This window comes from Oncorhynchus gorbuscha, linkage group LG08 (assembly GCF_021184085.1).
Source record: "Oncorhynchus gorbuscha isolate QuinsamMale2020 ecotype Even-year linkage group LG08, OgorEven_v1.0, whole genome shotgun sequence".
Taxonomy (NCBI): domain Eukaryota; kingdom Metazoa; phylum Chordata; class Actinopteri; order Salmoniformes; family Salmonidae; genus Oncorhynchus; species Oncorhynchus gorbuscha.
Genome location: NC_060180.1, coordinates 58,681,719 through 58,706,246, shown reverse-complemented (window position 1 = coordinate 58,706,246; position 24,528 = coordinate 58,681,719). Strand labels below are relative to the sequence as shown.

The following is a 24,528-nucleotide window of genomic DNA, read 5'->3' as shown; positions in this document are numbered from 1 at the left end:
AGGTCCCCAAGAACACAGTGGCCTCCATCATTCTTAAATGAAAGTAGTTTGGAACCACCAAGACTGGGGGAGAAGGGCTTTGGTCAGGGAGGTGACCAAGAACCCAATGGTCAACCTGACAGAGCTCTAGAGTTCCTCTGTGGAGATGGGAGAACCTTCCATAAGGACAACCATCTCTGCAGCACTTCACTAATCAAGACTTTATGGTAGAGTGGCTTGACGGAAGCCAATCCTCATTAAAAGGCACGTGACAGCCCGCTTGGAGTTTGCCAAAAGGCACCTAAAGACTCAAAAACAAGATTCTCTGGTCTGATGAAACCAAGATTGAACTCTTTGGCCTGAATACCAAGCGTCATGTCTGGAGGAAACCTGGCACCATCGCTATGGTGAAGATTGGTGGTGGCAGCATCATGCTGTGGGGGTGTTTTTCAGTGGCAGGGTCATGGAGACTAGTCAGGATCGAGGCAAAGATCAATGGAGCAATGTACAGAGAGATCCTTAATGAAAACCCGCTCCAGAGCCCTCAGGTCCTCAGACTGGGGCGAAGGTTCACCTTCCAACAGGACAACGACCCTAAGCACACAGCCAAGACAACGCAGGAGTGGTTTCGGGACAAGTCTCTGAATGTCCTTGAGTGGCCCAGCCAGAGCCCGGACTTGAACCCCATCGAACACCTCTGGAGAGACCTGAAAATAGCTGTGCAGCGACGTTCCCCATCCAACCTGACAGAGCTTGAGAGGATCTGCAGAGAAGAATGGGAGAAAATCCCCAAACACTGGTGTGCCAATGACTATCCTGTGAGGATCACAATGGATCAGATCAACTTGGCAATGGCTGACAATAACCAGACCTTCTCTCATCCGCAGAGGGGAGGAGGGAACTGGTGTGGGAGTTTTGACACCTCCACACCCGGTCGTAAATTTAAGTAGAAGAAGACCTTCTTTCTCCCCCTTTAGTGTCGACCAAAGGAATGTCTTTGTGTCACAGTCTGTTCCCGCTGAAACTCTAACATGGTCAAACGTGGATAATGGAACAATATTTCTAACATAACAATGTGGGGAATGGTCAGTGGGGAAATATGGAAAACCAATGTAATATTGGTTTTCATTTTGTGATGTCATTAAAAAACTGTATGGATGAAATACTATAACTTGGAAAGTATGTCCTCTTTATCTGTCAAGGTTTCATCCAATACATTGTGCATTTGATATGGTCAGCGACTTCAATGAGTTCCGATGTTTTTTCATCCAACTTGGTCATTATGTTCATTAATTGGATCGTCTTTGGTCTGCAGCATTTGGACTAGAACATTACTGCTTTGAGTGTTCATCAGAACTATCATATTATCAAGTTGCAAGACCCTGTTTGTAGATAACTCGTCCGATTTATCTAGTTTTGCGTGGACTTCATTGTATTTAGTTTTGGCTAAATTGAGTTGTTCCTGTAGAAGACGATTTTGTTGAAGAGTTTGGGCTCGTCCGTCGTCATAAGTTTTTGTCATTACTTTTAATTGTTCAGTTTTCAAACGCAGTTCCACGGCTAGCAGTATTGTTCCCTTTTCTGCTTTTGTCATTCGTTTCCCTGTTCTCTCCAGCTGTCCCTTCATGTCAGCCGGTTCTCGTGCTTCTGCTGTGCACTGCGGTACTGGACAGATGTCAATCTCTGCTGGCGGCCATATATTAGGGCTAAACTGGAGAGAACCTTTACAGGGCCTGTGTCTGATGATCTATTTGGGAGGGCGTCTGTCGCAATTTCTGCTGTTTTCTTGCGTATGTCATAGTTTGGGTTTATATCGCTGCTGAGGTCAGCGATCAATCGATCTATGGGTGAGGGTTCACTGGGGGGTGGGTGGGTGAGTTGTTGGAAGCTGCAAAAATGATTTATCTATCAGCAATGTGGGGGTTGGACGACAATGAATTTGCCAAAGCAAATTTAATTTATTATGCAATGTTAATGATTAATCATACCTGATTAACCTGAAAGCGTTCCTGTGGTTGGTTGGAACAAATTAATTTGGTCCTTATCCAAATGATCAACCCGGTAAAATGTTTGTTTGGCAATTTAACTTCCTTGTTAAATCGAATGAGACAATGATATCCAAACAGTTGAAATTGGTTGGACATTATATAAGGGTAACCAGTTGTTACAAATGTGAGAAGACATTGGCCCTCGCATTGGAATTCTTTAAAAAAAAATGTACTGTCGATTTTTCACCACAATGGAACACTCACCCCTAAAATCTGAACTCACAAGGGATTCCAGCAGAGGCAGGACTTCTATCCCCCAAGGCGCAGGATTTCGCTGTGAACAAAGGGCAATGGATGCTTCCTCTTTGTTTGCTTAACATCTAATGCAAAGCTAGCAGTCCTTGTACAAGAATGTTAACTTCCAAGCACACACAGGGTCCCCTTCAATACGGGACCTGGGGTTTACTTAAGACGACTCACGTTCAACCCAATCAGCATTTGGTGCTTGCGATGTTATTGGAACATGTGATAACATAAATAAATATTAGCTGTGTATACTCACGCTTCTGAAGCGCGATAGACAGATATAATAATCCACTTTGGCCAAACGAATATATCCTTAATTGGCCGGCCCATATGTCCTGGCTCTAGGAATTAATATTCCACTTTCTACACTGATCCTTACTCAGTATGCAACACCGGAGGCAATCTTTCTAGTATCTTGGTCAAAAGGAATCACAGTCCCCCCTTCACGATAATCCTGCCTACGGCTCCAATGGTGTATAACTTAATCCGCTACACAATTCATATAGACTGAATTCAACAGCAAGGCCTAATTCTGTTTTAGATTCCTCGCACAGGGTCTCCAATATGTTGTGCCTTTACTTTCATTAATCTGATGATTTATTTAATCCACTAACTATGTTTAATTGTTACCCGATTAAATTAATCATGTAACAATTAACTCATTAGGAATTTGAGGCACCACGGAAGAGGTTGTTTAAAGAATTACCATCTTCCGAATTAAAAACTTTAAGGTATATATCTATTTAATCGAACCTCCTGCATCTCCAAAAACCCAGCCTAGCTCATGATTCATTACTACACCAATTGGTTAATTATTTATTTACTAGCTAACTAAAATGAGAGATCAGGATAACATACACATATAATACATGAGACAAAGGTCCCTAATGGACTTTTACAATATGGTGGCTTTCCTCACCACGACATGGAGAGGGAGATAGAGAGATAGAAAAATACACATTATTCTCACATTAATCATATTGTTTGCATATGAACCGACGCTCGTTTGGAATAAGAAATCATGAATGTATTTACGTATGGGTGTCTTTGTCCGTCATGTAAGTCCTGAACAGAACTACAGAGTTCATTCTTCCATCCGCTTCTGAAGCTGCTTATTTGATGATAAGCCAGCTGTGCCAATGGTTCCAGTGGGGTGAGGAGAATAGCGTACAGTGATTTGAGACTCATAGTAGGATGGGATGGTTTGAAGAGTTTGAAATATTTGACTCAGGACAGCTAATCAGCTGTACAAATGATTGTCTGAGGGGAGTTTTCTCTCTTCTTCCTCCCCGTGTTGATTATTCAGGATTCAGACCACTATGTGCTGCAGCTCTTCGTCTCTCTAGTCTAAAGGAAGGTGAGTTTATTCTTCACCTCATGTTGAGGTTCAAAGTTCCAACCATTTCAAAAATGTAGCTACCACTCCACACTTTTGTGGTCTAATGTTAATTTCATTACCAAGGCTTTTTGGGCACTCTGATGTCTCCATCAGTCTGACACGCTCTCTGACCTCACTTGGGGCGTGGCTACTTACTTATGCATAGTTTATAGGAGAAAGACTATCTTATACCTTGTATATCTAAACAAAAAATACTTTCATAATTTGTCATATTATATGCACAACGTATTGGATCGAAACTTGACAGATAAAGGGGATATACTTTCCAAGTTACAGTGTTTCATCCATACAGTTTTTAATGACATCACAAAATGAAAACCAATATTACATTAGTTTTCCATAGTTCCCCACTGACCATTCCCCACATTATGTTAGCAATATTGTTCCATTATCCATGTTTGACCGTGTTAGAGTTTCAGCGGAGACAGTCTGTGAAACAAAGACATTCCTTGGGTTGACACTAAAGAGGGAGAAATAAAGTCTTCTACTTAAATTTATGACCGGTTGTGGAGGTGTCAAAACTCCCACACCAGTTCCCTACTCCTCCCTGCGGGTGAGAGAAGGTCTGGTTATTTTCAGCCATTGCCAAGCTGATCTGATTCATTGTGATCCTTACAGGACAAGCTTGTAGTGTCATACGAAATAAGAATCAATGCTGTAATCACTGCCAAATGTGCTTCAAGAAAGTACTGTTTTTTCTTTATTTAGACTATTTTCTACATTGTAGAATAATAGTAAAGACATCAGAACTATGAAATGTCACATATGGAATCAGGTAGTAACCAAACAAGCGTTAAACAAATTAAGAAACATCTTATATTTCAGATTCTTCAAAGTAGCCACCCTTTGCCTTGGCATTCTCTCAACAAGCTTCACCTGGAACGCTTTTCAAACAGTCTTGAAGGAGTTCTCACATATGCTGAGCACTTGTTGGCTGCATTTCCTTCAGTCTGCAGTCCAACCCAAATTATCTCAATTGGGTTGAGGTCAGGTGATTATGGAGGCCAGGTCATCTGATGCAGCACTCCATCACTCTCCTTCTTGGTCAAATAGCCTTACACAGCCTGGAGGTGTGTTGGGTCATTGTCCTGTTGAAAAATCATTGATAGTGAGACTAAGCACAAACCAGATGGGATGGCGTATCACTGCAGATTACTGTGGTAAGCATGCTAGTTAAGTGTGCCTTGAATTCTAAATAAGTCACTGACAGTGTCACCAGCAAAGCACCCCCACGCCATCACACCTCCTCCTCCAAGCTTCACTGTGGGAACCACACATGCAGAGATAATCTGTTCACCTACTCTGCATCTCACAAAGACACGGCGGTTGGAACAAAAAAAACTCAAATTTGAACTAATTTGGACCAAAATGACAGATTTCCACCGGTCTAATGTCCATTGCTCGTGTTTCTTGGCCCAAGTAAGTCTCTTCTTATTGGCGTCCTTTAGTAGTGGTTTCTTTGCAGCAATTCGACTATGAAAGCCTGATTCATGCAGTCTCCTCTGAACAGTGGTTGTTGAGATGTGTCTGTTATTTGAACTCTGTGAAGCAATTTCTTAAGCTGGTAACTCTAATGAACTTATCCTTTGCAGCAGAGGTAATTCTGGGTCTTTCATTCCTGTGGCGGTCTGTTTTTGCTTTGTCATTGTGGGGTATTGCATGTAGATTGATGAGGGAAAAAAGGCTGTAACATAACAAAACGTGAAAAAAGTCAAGGAGTCTGAATACTTTCCGAAGGCACTGCAAAGTATACATACAGACACTTTATATTATTTATCTTATCTTGATTGAATACTGCATTGTTGCAAAAAAGCTTTGCGAGTAAGCATTTCACTGTACTGTTTACACCTGTTGTATCCTGTGTACATGACAAATAAACATAGAAACTTGAAACACATGTCGTGAGTGTGAGGGAATTTGGCTAGAGAAAATTGTCTGGATTGCTTCTGTGCACTCTGACTTATCCATAACGAATATGTAGTCCTGAGGGGTATACTATAAAGCAGGATCAATGAGTTAGCTAGCTAACTTCGAGAAACAACCAGAAATAACTGTTGATATTCTGATTCAATAAGAAAGCTAAAGTTCTGTGTGTTTTTGATTGAGTCAATTAAGCCATGCCAATTTCAAGCTTTTCTCAACTAAAAATCTAAACAGCCTCCTGAGTGGCACAGCGATCTAAGGCACTGCTGAGGTGCCACTAGAGCCTGGGGTTTGATCCCACCTGGTCCCAGACGTGACCAGGTGCCCCATAGGGCTGGGCATAATTTCGGGAATGTTCAATAAAGTATCAGGAGCCTGCTTACATCAATCACATGTGGTATCTATTTCTTGTCCAAATCTGGATAATTTTTCCTTTGACCAATTTGGGCGATTAACTATTTTAAATTGAATTACAGCATGTCTTAGATTATGAATGTATTCTCTGAAGCATACTCTGTTGTTCACCTAAATCCTCTTCCCATTGGTTCTTAAGAGAGTCCAGGGACTTCACATTGTGCAAATGTAATAACATATAGACACAACCTATGCCCCCTTTGATATAAGGATTCACTTCAAAAACAGTCTAGAAAGGAGGTAGGTAGATGTGATGGGAAGTGACTAGAGTGTGAAGATACAAAACTATGCAGTACCTAACCTAAATAAATGGGATCTGGGAATATTGAATTTATTTACTACCTGTTGAAAAGATGCAAAATCCATATCAATGTACAAATCGTTCAGTGAGGAGATCCGTTTTCTAGGACAGATATGAAACGCCCTGTCTACTAATGGTCGAGAGAATGTGTGGTTGTTTAATAACGGGGCAGAAGTTGAAAATTCACCGAGAGCAAACGATCGGCTTAACCATTTCCAGATTTTTTGAGAATGTTTCACAATAGGGGTTTTAGTGTATTTGTAAACAGGCTCGGCTAGATTTGAGTAGAGTAAGGCAGCTAATGAGGTGGGGCCATAGGATGAAATCTATAAGGTCAACCATTTATGGCCTGCAACATCAGGAATTTCTGTCATTAATATATAATGATTATTATATTAGCTGCCCAGTAATAATATTGAAAGTTCGGACTACCCTGGGGGCCGAGATCTCTGCAATAAGCTTTTACGTATCCAAGGGTTTTTCTTGTACCAGATAAACAAAAAGCTAGCAGTGTGTTGGCCTCTCCCGAGCCAGTTGGTGAGTTGCATCGATGAGACAAGATCGTAACTGGATATTTTTTATTTTACCTTTATTTAACTAGGCAAGTCAGTTAAAAACAAATTCTTATTTTCAATGACAGCCTAAGGACATTGGGTTAACTGCCTTGTTCAGGGGCACAACGACAGATTTTTACCTTGTCAGCTTGGGGATTCGATCTAGCAACCTTTCGGTTACTAGTCCAACGCTTGCACTAGGCTACCCTGCCGCCCCATCACAAAAGTGCGGAGAAAAATATGGTAAAATTACAAGTTATTTCAGAATATTTAAGTAAATTAGCTGGCTAACTCCTTGATCCTGCTTTGTAGTATACATACCCCTCCACTTCTGTTTCCTCCAATGTGCAGTCATATACAGTAACAATACAGTAGCCCAAAGATAAACCTGTTTTCCTTTTAGCAATCCTTCACCTACACCTGTTGAGTTACTCACTTAAGCTCCCCTTTTGTAGTCTCCTTGCATTGCATACCATTTATCCTTTCAAACATTCAGTCAAATATTTCTTTGTAATTTTTTAAAGAAATTATCATTGTAGTACTGGGGAGCAAGTAAACTACAGAATGTGAATCTGGCCCTGAGAAATATGAAAGAGCAGGGACATCTAGTGGCTCAAAGAGAACATTGCAGGTTCTGAGATTATAACAATATTAAAATATGTTTTTGCGGACAGACAGTTTTGACAGTAATTTACTCTCGTTAGTATTTTCCCTCTGTTACAATTGCACACATACACCTATAAACACATAGCAAATTAAACGTTATATTCATGTATTTCCTCTTTCCACAAGCAGTCGTATTGTTTGATATTTATTTCCACACAAAACAGACAACACCATCTCACAAACTAAAATGATTGAATGCTAACAGTAATGCAGAAGTACTTTCTATCTAGATCATTGAATGTAAAATGTAAAAGAGTCATTTATATTTTTATTAAAGTGAGTCAATTGGCAATTTTAGAATAATCAACTTGGTCTTTGTTTTCTGACAACTGGGTGATAAAAGACAATTAATTAATTAAACAATTAATTTAACACTATCCTCATATCGCGGCACCAAAGTAATTGTCAGCCTTGCAAGACTCGAAGCAAGGCTGAACTACGACAATGAAGAGCACACAATTCTGAGGGAATGCAACAGCACAACATTTTATTTGATTTCACAAGCTGCTGTTCCTTATGAATAGCCACCATGTGCGCGCACGCACACACACACACACACACACACACACACACACACACACACACACACACACACACACACACACACACACACACACACACACACACACACACACACACAGCTAAACTGTTTCATGTTATGAGATGTGTACTAGTGGAGCTCTTGTTAAAACGAAGCTATTTTACCACATAAAATATCATTAGGTAAGTAAACCACAGTTTTACAAAAGCTTTTACACTGTTGATTTCTACTGCTAAGTTTGTATGATGTAATGAGAGTATGCGTCTCAAATTGCACCTTATTCCCTTTGTAACGCATTACATACGGAATAGGGTGCCATTTGGGAAACAAGCAAGCACTGTACTCCATTGAAATGAACACCAGGACCACATTTACATGACCAGCTGATAAAACCATGAGACTAAAATGTAAATAAATCCATGAAGAAAGTGTTGATAAACATGGTCAACTAGCTATGCCTGGTGGCTCTGGAGTTCAGGTAGTCTGAGTGGCAGTCTGTTTGTGCTACCATGCCAGATCCTTTTCATTCATTGTCATGCCAAACGACCAATGAAGTTGGCCAGCGCACAAACAGATCTGGCACCAGGCTAGACTTCACATTCACAGGCCATACTTCTTTGATATTTCAAACAAATTTGTTTCACTTAAATCACGGATTACAATCCTGGACAGCTACGGTCCAAGAGACATCTCTTATTATACCAACCCATGTAACAGATTACTATAGTCACTTAACCAATGCCTCTAGTACTACATCATGTGGTATTAGTCATGCATAGAACTGCACAACCACATCTGCAGTAGCCTATTTTCAGTGCCAATCTGTTTGTGCCATCATGCCAACTCCTTGTCACTTACAGTAGTGTCATGTTTGGCTTGACAATGACCAATGGAGTTGGTAAGAGCACAAATGGATGTGGGACCAGGCTAGGAGTAACCCCTAAGACATCCCTGATGTAAACGGTACATGAGAAAGACTACATGCAAACCACTATAGATTAAAACAATACTTCAGCCAATGAAACCAAAGAGATCCAACTGATTTTAACTGCACAGGATGAAGAACTAGTGTAAATGAAAAGATCACCTCAAAGTTAAAAGGATAATAAAATATGCAGCAAGAATACACCATTAAGCCAAATAGGCCCCTTTGAATAGAGATGATTACATTTAATTTTCCCCAGATGTGACATTTATTGTGGAAGGAAAGTTACGCTCACTTAGAACCGTGGGCCTACACCTGGAACCACTTTATTTCGTCACAATAACGATTCCATAATGGGATAAAAGATGTTCAACGTGACTTCTTGTATAAATATCAATAGTTAATGTTGTTGTTACAAGTTAGCAAAACACAAAGCATATCTAAGCATCTAAAGAAGCATTTACGATTGCAATAAAGCTGGCTTGCCTCATTAGATACAGATGCATCATTTTGTATCATTCGTCTGCGTAAGAGCAGGAATGTAACCAAGTCAACTGTGCTGCCTGCCAAGTGACTCTCACAGACAATTACACTCAAAATGTTTTCAAGTGAAACATTGATTCTCTTTCTCTAAAAAACAGACACAGCTACTTTATGACATCACACTTACCTCAAACACATAATAATCTCTTCTTCTTTTAGTTTCCTATGAAGAAATTAACACCATGATCACTGAGCACACCAAGCATGTTACAACTATTGCATTAGAACGCTCTTAGAGATCCCACTTACTTACGCAAGGAAGTACCACGTGGTAACAAGTTACTGACCTATATATCCCTGTAACAGGTTCAATACTGACTAATTCTAAGAAACACTTCACATGTTATTATTGATTGTAAACTCTACAGCAATTTCATGACGTCTTACTTTCTAAGACTCATTTATGATTATTACACATGAATGAAGTGCCTATTAAAATGGTGAAGACAATCAACCTCAACCTCTAAACATGGGGTGTTTACACAATTTAATCCACTGGTACAACATACTGTCTGGGACTCAAGAGTAGGATTCTGTCAAGTCTGTACAAAAGCTGCAATGGTATTTAGGCTAAAACAGTTTAACAACAAATAAAATTGTAACAGCTATTGGTTCTAAAAGGTGCATGACAGAGCCACTTGAACACTGTACTGTAGCAGCTCTGCATATTCCTTATTCAGTGCTCAGTTGATCACCAATAGATGGTCAAAGTATGGCTCTGCCGAAATGGCACAGAGATATGCAGTAGACCTTGACAAAGTATGCCTCTGCCGAAATGGCACAGAGATATGCAGTAGACCTTGACAAAGTATGCCTCTGCCGAAATGGCACAGAGATATGCAGTAGACCTTGACAAAGTATGCCTCTGCCGAAATGGCACAGAGATATGCAGTAGACCTTGACAAAGTATGCCTCTGCCGAAATGGCACAGAGATATGCAGTAGACCTTGACAAAGTATGCCTCTGCCGAAATGGCACAGAGATATGCAGTAGACCTTGACAAAGTATGCCTCTGCCGAAATGGCACAGAGATATGCAGTAGCTTGGCTAGCTGTACTTCTGAGCGGTTAAGGTGGGTTCGAAAGCAGATGTGTGGCATTTCAGTACTAACACAAGTCTCCATGAAATGCTGCTCATTATCAACGAGGCTACACCATCAAAAAGGTGCCTGACCTATTCTGAACTGAAAATTAGGGTGACGACAAAATCCCCCCGTACCTTCTTTATGTCAGTGCTATTTATCTTCAGAAGGAAAGTCATGAATAAACTGATTAAAATAAGCCCAACAACAAAGCAGAGAGTAGTCCTTTACATTTTCTGTACATACATGGGCAAGTTTGAAAACCACCACACACCATCACACATGTATGTAGTACGGTATGTATATTCAAACTATGCAGACCAGACTGTGACCACATTTGGAGTGTGAGAAGAACATGAATACTTGACACAGAGAGAGAGTGGTCCTCGATCGATCTTCTCCCCTCCCTGCCTGAGGGTGGTGGCATCTGACTGAACTGACCAGGGATCAGCTCTTAACATGGGGTTCAGTGAGCAGATGGGCCAGGCGGATGGCTCAGGGCTGACACACAAGAAAACAATACAATGACATTTACATTTTGTAAATCATATCCCCCTTTCAGATATGTATAGAAAAGAGATGTCAAAAATATCTAAATATATGCAGTTGCAAATAACAGAGGCGGTTTCGCGGGCACAAATTAAGCCGAGGCCTGAAGTATAAAGCACCTTCTATGGAAATTCCCCATTGAGTCTAGGACTAGGCGTACCAACAAAAAAGCACAAGATAGTGAGTGAGGGGGAAAACAAACCTGTCTGGGCTGGGCTCACTTCTCCTGCAGCAGAGCTGGGATGTTGATGTTCCATCCGATGGCCTGCCTGTCGAAGCCACAGCTGAAGAGGTTACAGGAGGAGTTGTCCTCACACCAGGCTGAGCAGCACACCATGCGCCGGTGGCCCTGTGAAGCAACAGCCACATTAGTACACTAAAGGGTATACTGCAAAGCAGGATCAATGAGTTAGCCAGTTACCTTTGATAAACAACCAGAAATAACTGTTGATTTTCTGGTTCATTAAGCTAAACGTACATTACCAGTCAATAGTTTGGACACCTACTCATTCATGAGTTTTCTTTATTTTTACTACTTTCTACACTGTAGAATAATAGCAAAGACATCAAAACTATGAAATAACACATATGGAATCATGTAGTAACCAAAAAAAGTGTTAAAGAAAACAAAATATGTTTAAGAGTCTTCAAAGTAGCCACACATTGCCTTGACAGCTTTGCACACACTTGGTGTTCTGTCAACCAGCATCACCTGGAATGCTTTCCCAACAGTTTTGAAGGAGTTCCCACATATGTTGAGCACCTGTTGGCTGCTTTTCCTTGACTCTGTGGTCCAACTCATCCCAAACCATCTCAATTGGGTTGAGGTCGGATGATTGTGGAGGCCAGGTAATCTGATACAGGACTCCATTACTCTCCTTCTTAGCCAAATAACCCTTACACAGCCTGGTGGTGTGTTGGATCATTGTCCTGTTGAAAAACAAATGATATTCAGACTAAGCTCAAACCAGATGAGATGGCATTTTGCTGCAGAATGCTGTGGTAGCCATGCTGGTTAAGTGTGCTTTTTTAAATGTATTTTTTATTTCACCTTTATTTAACCAGGTATGCTCGTTGAGAAAAGTTCTCATTTACAACTGCGACCTGGCCAAGATAAAGCAAAGCAGTGCGACACAAACAACAACACAGGGTTACAAATGAAATAAATAAGCGTACGGTCAATAACACAATAGAAAAAAGAAAGTCTATATACAGTGTGTGCAAATGGCGTGAGGTGGTAAGGCAATAAATAGGCCATAGTAGCAAATAATAACAATTTAGCAAATTAACACTGGAGTGATAGATGTGCAGATGATGATGTGCAAGTAGAAATACTGGTGTGCAAAAGAGCAGAAAAGTAAATAAATACAATATGGGGATGAGGAAGGTAGATTAGATGGGCTATTTACAGATGGACTATGTACAGCTGCAGCGATTGGTTAGCTGCTCGGATAGCTGATGTTTAAAGTTAGTAATGGAAATATAAATCTCCAGCTTCAGCGATTTTTGCAATTCCTTCCAGTTATTGGCAGCAGAGAACTGGAAGAAAAGGCGGTGTTGGGGATGACCAGTGAGATATACCTGCTGGAGCGCGTGGTATGGGTGGGTGTTATCGTGACCAGTGAGCTGAGATAAGGCAGAGCTTTACCTAGCAAAGACTTGTAGATGACCTGGAGCCAGTGGGTCTGGCGACGAATATCTAGCGAGGGCCAGCCGACTAGAGCATACAGGTCGCAGTGGTATATGGGGTTTTGGTGACAAAACGGATGGCACTGTGATAGACTGCATCCAATTTGCTGAGCAGAGTGTTGGAGGCTATTTTGTAAATTACATCACCGAAGTCGAGGATCAGTAGGATAGCCAGTTTGTTTTACTAGGGTATGTTTGGCGGCATGAGTGAAGGAGGATTTGTTGCAAAATAGAAAGCAGATTCTAGATTTAATTTTGGATTGGAGATGTTAAATATGAATCTGGAAGGAGAGTTTACAGTCTAGCCAGACACCTAGGTTTTTCTAGTTGTCCACATATTCTAATTCAGAACCGTCCAGAGTAGTGATGCTAGGTCGGGCGGGCGGGCGCAGGCAGTGAACGGTTGAAAAGCATGCATTTAGTTTTACTAGCATTTAAAGAGGCCACGGAAGGAGTGTTGTATGGCATTGAAGCTCGTTTGGAGGTTTGTTAACACAGTGTCAAAAGAAGGGCCAGATGTATACAGAATGGTGTCGTCTGTGTAGAGGTGGATCAGGGAATCACCCGCAGCAAGAGCGACATCATTGATATGTACAGAGAAAAGAGTCAGCCCGAGAATTGAACCCTGTGGTACCCCCATAGAGACTGCCAGAGGTCTGGACAACAGGCCCTCCGATTTGACACACTGAACTCTGTCTGCAAAGTAGTTGGTGAACAAGGCGAGGCAGTCATTTGAGAATCCAAGGCTGTTGAGTCTGCCGATAAAAATCCGGTGATTGACAGAGTCAAAATCATTGGCCAGGTCAATGAAGACGGCTGCATAGTACAATCTTTTATCGATGGCGGTTAGGATATCATTTTGTACCTTGAGCGTGGCTGAGGTGCACCCGTGACTAGTTCGGAAACTGGATTGCACAGCGGAGAAGGTACAGTGGGATTTGAAATGGTCAGTGATCTGTTTATTATCTTGGCTTTCAAAGACTTTAGAAAGGCAGGGCAGGATAGATATAGGTCTATAACAGTTTGGGTCTAGAGTGTCCCCCCCCTTTGAAGAGGGAGATGACCGCGGTAGCTTTCCAATTTTTAGGGATCTTGGACGATACGAAAGAGAGGTTGAACAGACTGGTAATAGGGGTTGCAACATTGGCGGTGGATAATTTTAGAAAGAGGGTCCAGAATGTTTAGCCTAGCTGATTTGTATGGGTCCAGATTTTGCAGATCTTTCAGAACATCTGCTATCTGGATTTGGGTGAAGGAAAAGCTGGGGAGGCTTGGGCAAGTAGCTGCGGTGCTTTCGGAGCTGTTGGCCGGGGTTGGGGTAGCCAGATGGAAAGCATGGCCAGCCGTAGAGAAATGCTTTTCGAAATTGTCGATTATCGTGGATTTATCGGTGGTGACAGTGTTACCTAGCCTCAGTGCAGTGGGCAGCTGGGAGGAGGTGCTCTTGTTTTCCATTGACTTTACAGTGTCCCAAAACTTTTTGGAGTTTAAGCTACAGGAGGCAAATTTCTGTTTGAAAAAGCTAGCCTTTGCTTTCCTGACCGGCTGCGTGTATTGGTTCCCGACTTCCCTGAACAGTTGCATATTGCGGGGAATATTCGATGCTATTGCAGTCCACCACAGGATATTTTTGTGCTGGTCGAGGGCAGTCAGGTCTGGAGTGAACCAATAGCTATATCTGTTCTTAGTTCTACATTTTTTGAAAGGGGCATGCTTATTTAAGATGGTGAGGAAATTACTTTTAAAGATGACCAGGCATCCTTGACTGTCGGGATGAGGTCAATATCCTTCCAGGATACCCGGGTCAGGTCGATTAGAAAGGCCTGCTCGCAGAAGTGTTTTAGGGAGCGTTTGACATTGATGAGAAGTGGACGTTTGACCGCGGACCCATAGCAGATGCAGGAAATGAGGCAGTGATTGCTGAGATCCTGATTGAAAACAGCAGAGGTTTATTTGGAGGGCAAGTTGGTCAGGATAATATCCATGAGGGTGCCCATGTTAACAGATCTAGGGTTGTACCTGGTGGGTTCCTTGATAATTTGTGTGAGATTGAGGGCATCTATCTTAGATTACAGGACTGCCGGGGTGTTAAGCATATCCCAGTTTAGGTCACCTAAAAGATTGAACTCTGAAGATAGATGAGGGGCAATCAATTCACATATGGTGTCCAGGGCACAGCTGGGAGCTGACGGGGGTCTATAACAGGTGGCAACAGTGAGAGACTTATTTCTGGAGAGATTAATTTTTAAAATTACAAGCTTGAACTGTTTGGGCATAGACCTGGAAAGTATGACAGAACTTTGCAAGCTATCTCTGCAGCAGATTGCAATCTGCCTTCCTAAGCCAGGATTCAGACACGGCAAGGACATCAGGGTTGGCGGAGTGTGCTATAGCGCAATGAGTAAAACAAACCTAGGGAGGAGGCTTCTGATGTTCACATGCATGAAACCAAGGCTTTTTCGGTTATAGAAGTCAACAAATGAGAGTGCCTGGGGACACACAGGGCCTGGGTTAACCTCCATATCACCCGAGGAACAGAGAAGGAGCAGGATGAGGGTACGGCTAAAGGCTATCAAAACTGGTCGTCTAGTGCGTTGGGGACAGAGAATAAAAGGAGCAGATTTCTGGACGTGGTAGAATAGATTCAGGGCACAATCTACAGACCCCCTGGTATGGTGGGGTGCTGGTACAGTGGAGGAAAACCCAGGCATTTTGTGACGATAAGAGAGGTTGCATCTCTGGACGTACTAGTTATACTGGGTGAGGTCACCGCATGTGTGGGAGGTGAGACAAAGGAGGTATCTGAGGCATGTTGAGTGGGACTAGGGGCTCCGCAGTAAACCAAAAACAATGATAACTATCCTAAACAACAATATACATATACAAGGCATATTGACATTTGAGAGAGACATAAAGCGAGGCATAAAGCAATCACAGGTGTTGATTGGGAGAGCTAGCTAAGACAACAGGTAAGACAACAGCAGCTAATCAGCTAAGAAAATAACAGCAGGTAAAATGACGATGAATGGGCAGAGAGGGTTACCTACACATAGGGCCTGAGTTCAAGGCTGGGGCTGACAGATAAACAAAAATTAATTCTAAATAAATCACAGACAGTGTCACCAACAAAGCACCACCACACCAAAACACCTCCTCCATGCGTCACGAAGGAAACCACACATGCGGAGATCATCTGTTCACCTCAAATTTGGACAGATTTCCACCAGTCTAATCTCCATTGCTCATGTTTCTTGGTCCAAGCAAGTGTCTTCTTATTGGTGTCCTTTAGTAGTAGTTTCTTTGCAGCAATTCAACCATGAAGGCCTGATTCACAGTTGATGTTGAGAAGTGTCTGTTACTTGAACTCTGAAGCATTTATTTGGGCTGCAATTTCTGAGGCTGGTAACTCTAATGAACTTATCCTCTGCATCAGAGGTAACTCTGGGTTGTCCTTTCCTGTGGCGGTCCTCATGAGAGCCAGTTTCATCATAGCACTTAACGGTTTTTGCGACTGTGCAAAAGTTCTTTACATTTTCCAGATTGACTGACCTTCATGTCTTAAAGTAATGATGGACTGTCATTTATCTTTGCTTATTAGAGCTGTTCTTGCCATAATATGGACTTGGTCTTTTACCAAATAGGTAAATATATATTCTGTATACCAACCCTACCTTGTCACAACACAACTGATTGGCTCAAATGCATTAATGAGGAAAGAAATTCCACAAATTAACAAGGCACACCTGTTAATAGAAATCCATTCCAGGTGACAACCTCATGAAGCTGGTTGAGAGAACACCAAGAGTGTGCAAAGCTGTCATCAAGGCAAAGGGTGGCTACTTTGAAGAATCTCAAATATAAAATGTTTGATTTGTTTAACAATTTTTTGGTTACTACATGATTCCATGTGTTATTTCAAAGTTTTGATATCTTCACTAAATTCTACAATGTTGAAAATAGTTTAAAAAAAAAAAGTTTTAAAAAAGTATATACACACAGTGTACAAAACATTAGGAACAACCCCGAAATATTGAGTTGCACACCCCTTTTTTGGGGAGCGCTTCAGCCTCAATTCATTGGGGCATGGACTCTACAAGGTGTCGAAAGAGTTCCACGGGGATGCAGGCCCATGCGGACTCCAATTCTTCCCACAGTTGTGTCACGTTGGCTGGATGTCCTTTGGGTGGTGGACCATTCTTGATAAACATGGGAAACTGTTCAGTGTAAAACCCAGCAGCGTTTCTTGACACACTCAAACCAGTGTACCTGGCACTTACTACCATACTCCGCTCAAAAGCAGTTAAATATTTTGTCTTGCCTATTCACCTTCAATAAAGTTAGCTGGCTAACTACTTGATCCTACTTTGTAGTATATGCCTCAGGGTCTTATTCACCAGGAAGTAAACTAGTCGAAACATGGAGGGACCTTTCTGAATTTGTCCAATAAAACCAACATTTTTGGTTACGGTGCAAAAGATTTTACTACGTTGTAAACTAATGAATATGATCCTGACTTATTATGTGCTATGATATAAATATCCAGCCCAATCTATAGATCAGTACAAAACCACTACAGATGCAGATTACAACTGGAAATGTATGTATTTGTTGCCTCTGTGTGTTGGTGCTGGTTACCTGTCTGTTGCTGTGTGGGAGTCGAGCCAGCCGCACTCCTGACATGTCAAACAGCCGAACTTGTCGATTGTCGTGAGGAAGAGCAATGATTCTTTGACTCACCGACACGCTTATCCTGTAAGAAGTAGTTCAAACTACAGTAAAAGGCTTCAAAACATGCATTTTTATTGAACCTTCTAAAAACAAAATTCCCAGTAACATATTTAGATTAGTTGGCTCACCGACATGCTCATCCTGAAAGGGGTTAAAAAATATAATATCAATTCTTAAATACCAGTCTTGACAGGTTCAAACCAATACTTGCCTACTATCTCAATTTGAAAGTCCTCGCTCTCACCTATTGACTGCAGAGTCTGTGCGGATTGTTGCTATGGGTGACCTCATGTTCTTGAGGTCCCAGACCTTGACGGTGCGATCGTCACTCCCAGACACCACATTGTCCCCCACAGTGAACACTGCTGATGTCACCGTGCTGGAGACGCATGACATGGCGGAAGAGAGTCATTCAAAACAGTCATTCACGTGCTTTCCTTGCTCTTTGAGGCTTGGGCCAGATTACTGGAAAGCACTTAGTGAGAACTGTTGACGTTAAAAGTGCTTTATGAAATGAATGAGATTGAAGTTGACCGAATCAACCACACACGGATGTTGTCCTAGTGAAGGAACCCTGACAACTAATATCCTAGGAAATGTTGACACTTAATAGTATTACAGTTAGTTAGGGTTGCAGAGGGAGGGTATATTAGCAGAAACTTAAGTTTACCAATAAACTAACAGAATTTTGGTAACTTTCAAGGACTTTATGTAATTTACAACAAGATATCTAGTGGCCCTTTTGGGTAATTCAGATTATCATGGGTGTCTAATTACATCTGACCCTTTGTGTGGCCTTATCACATTTAAATAAATGAAATAATTAAATAAAATGATTTTTTTTTTAAAAATAGAATGACAAAGCTGTAAAACATTATCCTAAATATAAACCAACATATTGAATATCATTGGTGTTTAATATTTTTTATTTAACTAGGCAAGGGTTTTAGTAAAATAAATAAAAAAGAAAGATATTTCATGCTATGTCGGTATGTATTTGTTGTCAATGTTTTGGCGCCAAACTGGAGGCAGTTGTGAAGAAAAGTCAATAGTTGGAAGAGTTGCAGTTAATTGAAAAATAACGTCATTGTTGATTAGATGCTTTTATCATTAATTAGGCCATTTCCTCTTGAACCATATGGTCACAATATTCTAGAAACTCATTAACAATATGGATACAGGTTACTAAAGTTAGCATAGTTTGCCATCTATTATCTGTTAATTACCCAAATTACAGAAGAATCTGGTAACTTTGGTACATTTCCAGTAGCTTTGCAACCCTAGATACAGTAGATTTGCAGTATGAGAGGAATACCTAGATATTTACTACAAAACACAGATGCTGTCTTGGTAGGAATATTTGAGGCCTGAAGGTCACCAGCTACTTCTTCCACTTGACTGACTCATGTATCACAGTATCATTTGTTCTGGATACTAATGGCTGATTAGCTGTGCCCTCATCCGCTACTGTTGGCAGACCAAATCAGCCCCCTGGAATCTAAACAGACACATTGATAATGACTGCAAATTAATGTCTAATTAATGTCATTCATATGGGTGGCGAGATGCTTTTTGCATGAATTTAGTAGAGGTGCTAGTGACAGACTGAAAGAGTGGATGAGGGGTCTCTGAGGTCCCACAGGAAGGTGGTGTGTGTGTGCAACTCACTCGGTGTGTCCCTGGAACACGTTGACAGAGTGGATGGAGGGGTCTCTGAAGTCCCACAGACGGAAGGTGGTGTCTCTGGACGAGGTGACCACCAGACGCTGGGTGGGGTGGGTGCAGCAATGGGTCAGCTCCTGGTCGTGGCCTGCGCCCGCACACACACAGAGGTGAGGTAGAGACATACGGCAGAGCAAAAAACTGGGAACATTGATTATGATTGAAAAGTGATCAGAGGCTCAATGGCAGACATACAATGCCAGAAAACAACCTAAATCTATTGATTACTCTACAGACACTTACACCACACATTAAGGGGTGGTTTCCCATAGACATGTTAACCCTATTCCTGGACTAAAGAGCATTTTCAATAGATATTCTCCATTGCGCTTGCTTTTTAGTCCAGAACTAGGCTTAATCTGTGTCCCAGAAACCGTCCCTAAGAGAACGGCGGGTTCGTACCAGTGAGTGAGTGGACAAGCTCAGAAGTCTCCACATCATACAGGTTGGCAGCCCGGTCCCAGGAGGCGGTAACCACCTGCTTGCCCCCCACCAGCCAGTCTGCAGCGATGACAACCCCCTGGTGGCTCCTGAGGGTAGTGGAAGCCATGCGGATGGAGGGACACTCGTTAGGGCCCTCACCGTCTCCTTCAGCCTCGTCCTTATCTGAGAAGTCTATGTCGTCGTCACAGGGCGTCTGCTGTGGAATCGGAGACAGACACACCACACACACACACACACAGATCAGCATTTAGAACTAGACATCTGTAGATGCAGTGTGTTATAAGAGATATGGTTTTGAGTTGCTTACACTGATGTCGGCTACAGGCTGTGGGGTGGGCAGCTGCACCATGTACCTCCAGATATGGGCTGTCTGGTCACCAGATGCTGTGGACAGAGCAGAGAGGCCTCAAACACCTCCAAACCAATAGACATCTGAACATACAATGGACTAAAATGTTTTTTTTTCTGACAATTTTGGACATTGAGCATAATGTAAGAGCCACCTGTAAGAGCCATCTGTTCCGTGGGATGGAACTTGATAGAGTTAACTGGAAAGAGAAAACATAGGAGGTATTTGTTCATATATTTATTAATGAATAAAACTTTGGGCCAATCCCAAATCACACCCTATTCCATATTTGTATTTATTAGGGATCCCCAAGGCAGCAGCTACTCTTCCTGGGGTCCAAACACACCAAAGAAACCACAATACATATAGAACAACAGATAAAACAGTCAACTACGTTTGTACTGAATGAGCTAAAGATAAAACAGTACACCATATAGCATTCCTACACCACCACATGTCCACAACACAAAATGTTCAATACCACCATTGAACAATATCACAATATGTGCATATGCATGTGTCTGTACATTTGCATGTGTCTCTTCACAGTCCCCACTGTTCCATAAGGTGTATTTTTACCTGTTTTTAAAATCTGATTCTACTGCTTGCATCAGTTACCTGATGTGGAATAGAGTTCCATGTAGTCATGGCTCTATGTGGAACTTTGCACCTCCCATAGTCTGTTCTGGACTTCTGGTGGCATGTCTTGTGGGGTATGCATGAGTGTCTGAGCTGTGTGCTAGTAGTTTAAAACAGACAGCTCAGCACATTCAGCTTGTCATCACCTCTTACAAAAACAAGTAATGTTGAAGTCAATCTCTCTTTCATTTTAAGCCATGAGAGTTTGACATGCATGTCATTAATGTTAGCTCTGCTTGAACTTTTAAGGGCCAGCCATGCTGCCCTGTTCTGAGCCAACTGCAATTTTCCCAAGTATCTCTTTGTGGCACCTGACCACACGACTGAACACTACTCTAGGTGCGACAAAACTAGGGCCTGTAGGACCTGCCTTGTTGATGGTGTTGTTGAGAAGGCAGAGCAGTGTTTTATTATGGCTAGATTTCTCCCCATCTTAGCTACTGTTTTATCAATATGTTTTGACCATGACAGTTTACAATCCAGGGTTACTCCAAGCAGTTTAGTCACCTCAACTTGCTCAATTTCCACATTATTCATTACGAGACACAGTTGAGGTTTAGGGTTTAGTGAATGATTTGTCCCAAATACAATGCTTTTAGTCTTTGAAATATTTAGGACAAGCTTATTCCTTGCTACCCATTCCAAAACTAACTGCAGCCCTTTGTTAAGTGTTGCAGTCACTTGGTTAAGGGCACTGTTGAAGTAGTGCACTTGCAAGTAAGCATTTCACGGTAAGGTCTACACTTGTAAAGGGGGCTTTACTATTCTTGGGTAGCAGAATTACTTTAGCTTCCCTCCAGGCCTGAGGGCACACACTTTCTAGTAGGCTTAAATTGAAGATGTGGCCAATTGGAGTGTCAATATCATCCGCTATTATCCTCAGTAAATATACATCCAGATTTACAGACCCGGGTGGCTTGTCATTGTTGATAGACAACAAAAAAATTCACCTCTTCCACACTGACTTTCAAAATTCCAAAGTACAATTATTGTCTTTCATAATTTGGTCAGATATACTTGGACGTGTAGTGTCAGTGTTTGCTACTGGCATATAATCCTTAAATGTGCTTTTCTTGCCAATTAAAAAGTCATTAAAGTAGCTGGCAATATCATTGGGTTTTGTTATGAATTAACCATCTGACTCAATGAATGATGGAGCCGAGTTGGCTTTTCCCCCCCAAAAAAATCATTTAAGGTGCTCAAATCTTTTTTTTTACTATCATTCATCTTTGTTTCATAGTATAGTTATTTTTTCTTCTTATTATGTTTAGCCACATGGTTTCTTAATTTGTGGTACACTACTTTTTACCAGGGCCCCATAGTGCTCTGGTCAAAAGTATTGCACTATATAGGGAATAGGGTGCAATTTCAAATCAAATCTTATTTGTCACATACACATGGTTAGCAGATGTTAATGCGAGTGTAGCGAAATGCTTGTGCTTCTAGTTCCGACCATGCAGTAATATCGAACAAGTACTCACCTAACAATTTCACAACAACTACCTTATACACAAGGAATGAATCCTGGGGTAACAATGTAAGAAATAAAACATAAATAAATAAAATACTGCATAGTTTCCTAGGAACGCGAAGCGAGGCGGCCATCTCTGTCAGCGCCGGAAGTAAACATTTGGGACGGTCTCTATGAATCATTTAGACCAGTCGCTTTCTTCATGACTCCACATAGCATGGATTAAATAAAAACAGTATTTTACCTGATCCTGCATGACCCACATACTTCAGGAGGCACTTCCCAGTCTCGATGCTCCATAGCATGGCACTGTGATCTGTGGACAGACACGTGGTGTACACACACAGTGTCTTAGAACAGTAGGCCACGCTCGCAACATACTGTAATCCTTTGAGTCTCAAATGGCACCCTATTTCCAATATAAAGCACAACTTTTGACCAGTAGCACTATGGGCCCTGGTCAAAAGTATTGCACTAAATAGGGAATAGGGAGCCATTTGGGATACATATCATGATTAATTCAGCTCGCACTACCATCATACTGTAATCATTGCCAAATTACATTTGCCCCCTCTTAGCGTATTAAAAGCACAATAAGCTCTCCGGTCTGAAGGCAATCATTACTAGACCTTATGATCGCTTTATCACAACCTTAACACAGACATGTTGACAGTTAAATGGATTGAATATTAAACCAAAGTCTGCAGTGAATTTTAAAGCCCTGTTAGGTTGTGACTCACTAACATGATTGTTAGTTTTGGGCCAGGAGGACAATAAGGCCAGCTGCCAAGACATTGGGAAGCACTGTAGCTAGCTAGGCGTGCAAAATTCTAGCTTGCAAAAACTTGACAGATTTTCCAGAAATACTGGTGGGAGGTTTATGTTTCTCCTACTTATTTCCTCCTGATTCAAGGAACCTTACATCTGGGATTTCTATAAAACCAGGGAATTTACTGGAATTTTGTAACCCTACCACAATGGCATTGGGATGTACTGTAGCGATCTACCTGCCGAAGCTGTACCCAGCACCACGGGCTGTGTCCTGGTGACACTCAGGTCCCATATGCCATCTCTGTGACCTACATATTCCTTGACCAGCTGGCACACGGCTCTGGACGTGGTGGCTTTAAAACTGGAAACGATCTGAAGGGCAGCAGACAGGAGATGGTGTTAACACACAGGTGAATGAAGAGGAGGAAGCATAAATGGAAGCAGGGAGGGACAGCAGCATTGGGTGGGTGGGGGTCACAGGGTCATTAGGGTTACAAACAGTTAGCATGATACCTCTGCGATGGCTAAGAAGCTTAGGTTGTTTTAGGCTATGTCCAAAATGGCACCATATTCCCTATATAGCGCACTTCTTTAGTGCCCTGATCAAAAATAGTGACCAATATTAGCGAGTAGGGTGCCAGTTGGGACACAATGATCATTATTTATTTATTCACATCACCTCAGTATCATGTTGGGGACACAATCAATATGCAGCATTAATCAAAACTCCTTTTAAATGCAAAGCTGTGAAAGAAATAAGAGGGGATAAAGAACATATTAAGCAATATAAGGTTAAATAAAACAAAAAGATTTCAAATAACAATAGCGAAATGATTATCATCAGTCAGTATCCATGTTTACATCTAAAAATGGAAATAAAACAAGTTGGACTTCGGAGTGGCAGGTGTTTGAAACAAACCACTAAATAAGTTCCCACTGTGAAAGCAAGAGGGCATAAAGCAGCAGGTCAGTTATCTCATCAAAATAATTCAACAACATAGATAAACAGGGCTGCAAAACTCTAGTAACTTTCCAAAAATTCCAAGGTGTCCCAGAAATCCCAGTTGAAAGATTCCCAGAATCAACAGGGAATAACCAAGAAATCCAAAATCCTCAAAACAGATTTCTGGAAAACCAGAATATTGCAACCACATACAAAAAAACATAAAATCATCCTTGAGAAAACTATGGAAAATAAAGTGTAAATTCAACCCTATGTGAACTTACATAAACATATAGGCCTAGTAACAAGCCAACAGCACAGCAGCCTAACCACACATAGCAGCAGCTCTGTGTCTCAAGGCTGCACAGATAAAACATCTGCAGATACAGTAGCTGAGGGTCTCTCTCAAATAGCACCCTATTTCCTAAATAATGCACTACATTTGACCAGAGCCATTTGGGACGCCCCCTGAGGCTTTGGTGCGAGATACATGTGATGGTGTAATACAAAAAAAATAATATCAAAGGACTAACTATGCCAGAATCTCAGAGTATCCCTTTAAGACATGTCGTTGCAGAATCATAATTGTTTAGGTAACATTTA

General features: G+C 41.5%; 1 protein-coding gene across 3 annotated transcripts in view; it reads right to left on the bottom strand.

Moving 5' to 3' along the window:
- Positions 1-8,131: 8,131 nt before the first annotated feature.
- LOC124041910 (WD repeat-containing protein 37) overlaps positions 8,132-24,528 on the bottom strand; it is a 28,382-nt gene continuing 11,985 nt past the window's right edge. The window contains exons 6-15 of one of the 3 annotated variants that reach the window (XM_046360071.1): positions 23,219-23,354; positions 22,456-22,527; positions 20,256-20,300; positions 20,060-20,136; positions 19,711-19,945; positions 19,255-19,396; positions 17,831-17,965; positions 17,494-17,608; positions 11,372-11,518; positions 8,132-11,121 (exon numbers count right to left, since the gene is read on the bottom strand). In XM_046360071.1, the coding sequence (XP_046216027.1) occupies positions 11,387-11,518; positions 17,494-17,608; positions 17,831-17,965; positions 19,255-19,396; positions 19,711-19,945; positions 20,060-20,136; positions 20,256-20,300; positions 22,456-22,527; positions 23,219-23,354 (1,089 nt within the window). In that variant the 3' untranslated portion in view covers positions 8,132-11,121; positions 11,372-11,386. Of the gene's footprint in view, positions 11,122-11,371; positions 11,519-17,493; positions 17,609-17,714; positions 17,728-17,830; positions 17,966-19,254; positions 19,397-19,710; positions 19,949-20,059; positions 20,137-20,255; positions 20,301-22,455; positions 22,528-23,218; positions 23,355-24,528 lie in introns of those variants that run through there. The other 2 variants (XM_046360070.1, XM_046360072.1) reach the window with 2 other exon arrangements.